At 32.8% G+C, this 6,040-nt stretch overlaps 1 protein-coding gene across 1 annotated transcript; it reads right to left on the bottom strand.

Moving 5' to 3' along the window:
* Positions 1-250: 250 nt before the first annotated feature.
* LOC126692492 (short-chain dehydrogenase reductase 2a) lies at positions 251-2,130 on the bottom strand. The gene is made up of 2 exons (XM_050388114.1): positions 1,512-2,130; positions 251-1,223 (listed from the first exon to the last, which is right to left on the bottom strand). The coding sequence occupies exons 1-2, from the start codon at positions 1,595-1,597 to the stop codon at positions 395-397; spliced, it is 915 nt and encodes a 304-aa protein (XP_050244071.1). The 5' UTR covers positions 1,598-2,130; the 3' UTR covers positions 251-394.
* Positions 2,131-6,040: the final 3,910 nt, after the last annotated feature.

Below are 6,040 nucleotides of genomic sequence, written 5' to 3'. Positions count from 1 at the left end.
ACTAAAAATCACCACCTCCTCAAATATGGGTGAAATTTAAATCATATAGTGAAATATGAAAATTTTAAACATGAAAAAAAAATATAGAGTTTTAACCTATGATGTTCACTTCTAAAACATGAAATTAAGTGTGCATTTGGTTTTTCTTTTTTTGCCTTAATTAATTTATTTGTTTATTTACTTATGTCTAGTTTTAAAAAAATAAATAAATAAATAAGATACAATTACACCTTTGCTAACTCTCAAGGAATAAACAAATATGTTTTTAAACTCATACTAGACAATAGGTTAAACAAACAAAGTTATTACAAGAAAAACAGTGATTCTTAATATAGCAGCAGTTTACATAAATTCTAATTAGAATTGTGGATTCAAATTCTGTTTTCTGAATTTGTTACAAGCCCACACAATTTCTTGAGGTGGTAATGCCACCATCTACAACAAGGTTATGACCACTAACATATTTGGATTCATCACTAGCAAGGTAAAGAGCAGCTTCAGCTATATCTTTAGCCCTCAAGGTTGGACCTTTCAAGTTGGCAAGTCCTCTCACAAAGTCCTCCATTTTCTCAACTTCTTGTTCCCGAGGCATCCCAAAATCCATGCAATCCTCTTCTTCATCATCATCACTCCTCCATGCATTAATTAACATGGATGTGGCAACCCCAAATGGAGAAATGCAATTAACTCTAATCCCATACTGACCTAATTCACAAGCTGCATTCTTTGTAAGCCCAACAATGGCATGCTTTGAAGCTGTATAAGCATGTGGACCAAGCCCTCCCATAACTCCAGCTACACTAGCTGTGGAAATAATGCACCCACTTACTCTAGGAATCATTACACGTGCAGCATGCTTAATCCCTAGTGCCATGCCTCTCACATTGACACGCATGACACGATCGAATTCATCGATATCGAAGTCTGCAATGCTCTTGTGAGCCTTGGATTGATTTCCAAGAACACCAGCATTGTTGAAAAGGATGTCAAGCTGTCCATAGTGAGTAATGGTGGATTGGATTAAATTCTCAACATCTTCTTCTAAGCTAACATCACAGTGAAAATAGGCAACCGAAGGAGCTAAGGAATTAGCAAGCGCATTTCCAAGAGTGTCTTCAACATCAGCAATGATTACTTTGGCACCATGTTTAGAAAAAAGCCGTACTGTTGCTTCTCCAATCCCTCTAGCACCACCAGTGACAATGGCTACTTTTCCCTCCAACCTATACAACAAGCACAAAAGAATTCTTTAGTAAATTTTGTTTCATCTCAAACATGTACAATGAATAGCCAAACCACATTTACACAGAGCTAGCCAAAAAAGCTCAACTTCTACAATCACAACATGAGACCAAGCATTACAGCTGGGTAATTCATTTTAGTACAGAATATGAAACACACCACAAACTACACAAAATTCTTTAGTTGTTTTTGTTCATCAACATTGTCATTACCCAATTAGTGAAAAAAAATCATTTTCAATAATTGGATAAGGTAAAAAGAGTTAGTACCTTCTAGGGGAGGGAGGAACATTGTTTTCCCTTCCTAAGACATGAATTCCCTGAAGGGTTTTCTCGTTCATCACTTGGACAGACATGTTCAATCACAGTAAAGCAAAATTATGAGAGAGAGAGAGAGAGAGAGACAGAGAGAGAGAGAGAGAGAGAAAGAGAGGGTTTGGATGTGCAAATGAATGAGGTTCGAAGAGATTTTATAGGCAGTGGATATATGCCTTATGTGAGTGGGCTGTGTGAGTGGACTATGTAATAAAAAAAAACCTTCTTTTGAAAGTACCTGCTTTTTTAAAAGAGAGAATGCACTATTTAGCTATAAAATTGGTGAATATGTCGGCTAAACGAAGGTGGTTTTTCAAACAAGATCTTGATAGGCTCTAAACGAGTGAATTGGTCGCCAAAATTATGGTCAAAGTTTCAGAGTTTTCTTAAACAAGGTCTTGGACTTTGAACTACCTAAGCATATAGACCATGGTTAATTTCCTTGTGCTAGATCTTTGTTGATGCCTAATTTCCTAGTTAGCTGTCTTAAGCACACTTTCCATGAACTTCCTTTTCAAGAAACCATGGCTTTGATTCTCAACCAATTCTCAACCAAGAAAGAAAAAAAAAACGATGGCTTTGATTAACACGGACATGATTACTTGGGGTCAACCATACAGCCCATATAACTAGAGGTCAAGATCACTAGCACGACCGTGACATCATTGATGAAGTCCTTTTCATTTAACCCATAATCTCCTCCATTCGTGGAATAATTCATATTCAATTCAAAAGAATGGTGGCAAGTGGACTGCTATTAATGCGTATTGTTTTTTTGAGTGAAAGTAGTAGAGAGAGGCAAATGCTAGCTTATTGTTTAAGCAAATCATTTGGTGCAAATTAGTTCTTTCAAGTCCATGTCCATGACTTTTTTATGACCCACCTGCAGTTTTATGATGGCTCTAAGTCCATCACAAGTCACATGGTAATTGAATTGATCAGGCCTCAAAGTAGCTCCAATTACAAAGTCCATCACCATCTTTATATTGATGTCATTCTGGTTTGATCAATTTTTTTTTCCCCATATTGATGTGTCTATTATGGCCAATCACTCAAGCCCATCATTATAAGTTTTGTCTGTAACAAAGTTGGCACAGGAGCTCCAATTAGATCAATCGGTCAAACCTGGCATGTTGAATAAAAAAATTGAAATTCAAACTCTATCCATTATTAGTGTATAATTATTTGAATTTTTTTTTTTTAAAAAAAATCGATTGATATCATTGGCATAATGATTATAAATAAAAAAATTTTAAAAAAAAATTGGAATTCAAACTCTATCCATTATTGGTGTATAATTATTTGAAAAGTTTTTTAGAAATCAATCGGTGTCATTGGCATGATGATAAAAAACAATTATCATAAAGTAAACATTAAAAGTTGAAATATTATCATATCTAAAAATCTTTAAATTGCCATGTTAATTTGGCACTAAATGGAAATCAAATCTAGAAAATCTTCTTGTTTTAATTAGAATCTAAATGGCATATGTGTTTATGAAGTTTTAATAACTGATGTGGACGGTTTTAACCTTTGATTGACAATGTCCTTTTTTTTTGGGTTGAGAAAATTGACAATGTACTTAATTAGTATAGTGATTTTACAAAATTGGGATTAAGGAAGTTATGATAATTGGGGTGTGATTCTGAGTCAGATATGAACTTTATAACAAGGTTCGGACAAATTGCATTACTCAATCTGTAAAGACCAACACAGAAAGCATGGGGTCATTGGTTATTGTCACAATAATAGTAGTACTTTTAACATTCTATAATCCTTATAGTGAACTCTAAAGAAGAAAATGACGTTTATGAAAATAGTGACGAATATGTTTTCCAATTATATATTGCAATAAAATTTTGGGACGAAAGCGTTGACATAACAAAACAAAAGCAGAAAGCCGAGCTTGTAAGGTGTAGTGTTAAATCAAACAAAATTCCAAGCACTGGCCAACATTTTGTAGTCAAAAAATAGGACAAGATAAGATGCTATGGACAATTTCTTTTTGTTCTACTGCTTTTACCAAGTTGGCCTTTGTTGTTTATACATGTAAGACTCAAATGTGGTAAGAGCTATTAATATTAGTTCAACTAACCATCGCACATGTGAGACTCAAATGTGGTGAAAGCTATTAATATTAGTTTAACTAATCATCACACAACCTTGGTGAGATGGTCACTCCACAAGTATAAGTGTTTATCTGGTGTAAGGGTAAGGGCTAGGATTCAAGTTTCCAGGAGAGAGTTTCACACACATATACACTTAGATTAGATTAAAGTAGAAATTCTATTTTGTATAAAAAAATTTAAAAATTAAAAATAAAAAAAAAAAAATAAAAAAAGCTCAACTAAAAAACTTCAATTACTTTATTTGATTGGCCTTATTAGTGGACCTTCCATGTAAGACTTAAAAATTAATCACCCCTAATCATGTGTTAATTTTTTGCAATAGTGGTCCCCATTGATATGTTCTCATGATACAGAAAGAAAAATGATTCCCCACATAATACCAAAAAATTTATGAAATAAGGGTATCGTATTCTTTATATGGTGTTTACTCTTACTTCCTTTTTGTTTTTACTTTTCATATTGATAGATAAATAATGGGAAATGGAAGAGATGGAATTTGATATCAGTTTATAACTTAGTTTTTTGTTTTTTGTTTTTATATATAGCTTTTCAAAACCTATATTTTCTCATTTTTTTCAAATTACAGTATACTTTAACATACTTTCAGCACAAATTTTTTAACAAAATGTTAAATAAGATGTTTCCAAATAGACATGGCTGGATTATCACTTAAGATGTCATAAACTCGTAAAGGATGTGGTTGCTGGATTTTCACTTAAAAGTTTAAAACCCCATTCTATACTTTCTTTCTTTTTCTTTTCTTTTTTTTGTTGTGTTTCTTGGTGGGTGAGTCCAGTGGGCTAAAACCACTACAATGAGGCTAATAACATTGTTGGACTTGGATGAAAGATATGAGCCCAAGACCTTAAAACCATTTGATCAGCAAATCACAAGACCATAGTCACCAAATGGGCTGGAATGCTAGGACCACAATTGAGATTCTACTCAATTTAAAGTTTTAAACACGTAGTTGGGCTGGAATTCTATCCCAAGTTGAATCAAAGAACAGAGCTCCGAAGCAATAGTGGTGCAGTTTTTTTGGGCCTTTAGATAAAAACACCGGCTCGTCGAACCTGTCTCTTGTCATCGTGTCATGCTAAGATTCTGAAACTGACTAGATTGGCAACTTTTGCAGTTGGGACAAGGCTTATATTCTCTTCTAGTCCAACAACTTTTAATTATCTGCTGAGGGTCTCTAATATAATGTATTTATAAGCAAAATTTGATCACCCAAGGTGAGTAGTCTAATGACAAAGGCCTTACGCTTATTTGGTTTGGTTGGGGATTTTGATGGAATTGAAGTTAAGTTATAGTTGAACCCACCTGAGAGAGTGTGGTCTTACATTCCCATTTCTATAAGCTCTCATCTAAGCTCTTAGACATTAATTGTTTTCTCAATGAGAAAGTGTCACAACTTTTTGTGGTCACACCCAAACAGTGACAGTAAAAGAATCTCCTCTTCCTCTTTACCTTGAGAATACACCATACATGTGTTTATTTCCAATTTCAAGATGTCCATTCGATTTTAAGTTCTACTGCAGCCTCAAAAGTCATGAATAATTCCTTCACTTTATACCATAAACCAACTATGGGTGGCCAAGAAATTGAAGGAAAAAAAAAAGTGTTAGCTTTAACTACTAAAGTCACACAATTGTGTAATCTTGTCAATAGTCTATACATTTATTTTATATAAAAATAAATAAAATAAATAAAAAAATAAAAATCCTATAGATTATATACTGAATTTAAAATGTACAGCAATGAGGCACAAGTCAGGAAAGAGAAACTTATCCTACTAAGGTACTTTTTAATCAAAGACTTTATTTTGAGAAAATTACATCAATTGATTTAGATAAGTCTCATTGTTATTCAATTGTGATTTATGTATTTTGTAAAATTCATAATAATTCTGGATCATGGAATTGATGTATTGTTAATGATCTAACAATTAATGAATTTTACAATACAATGACAATCAATAATATAATATCAATTTATGGCAAAATGTAATTCAAAAACTAGGAAATTAACATATCTCAAGAATTACAACTTCTAATTAATATTGCTTATCATGTTTATTTGTTGATCTCTTAGCTTATTAAAGATCTTTATTTTATTTCATTTTTATAGTTTTGCTGGTCATTGTTATTTTCTTAGTTTAGTGTGTTTTTTTTTTTTTAGAGAGTTTTAACTTATGACGTCTGTTTTTTATGATATCTCTTTATCATCAGACTAAGGCACCAATTAGTTTTTTATGTAGGCGAGAATTGAATCTCGGATCTCTTATTCAACCATCAAAGACTTTACCAATTGAGTTAACTAGAACTGATGAGAATCAACAAGCATTCAAGGATC

Source organism: Quercus robur, chromosome 7 (genome assembly GCF_932294415.1).
Source record: "Quercus robur chromosome 7, dhQueRobu3.1, whole genome shotgun sequence".
Lineage (NCBI taxonomy): Eukaryota > Viridiplantae > Streptophyta > Magnoliopsida > Fagales > Fagaceae > Quercus > Quercus robur.
The sequence above is the reverse complement of the archived record's forward strand: the minus strand, read 5'-3'. Positions and strand labels throughout refer to the sequence as shown.

Coding starts and splice junctions, on each gene's coding strand:
- LOC126692492 (XM_050388114.1), bottom strand. CDS start 1,597: ATGTCTGTCCAAGTGATGAACGAGAAAACCCTTCAGGGAATTCATGTC. Junction 1,224..1,511: donor GTTCCTCCCTCCCCTAGAAG/GTACTAACTCTT, acceptor CTTGTTGTATAG/GTTGGAGGGAAAAGTAGCCA.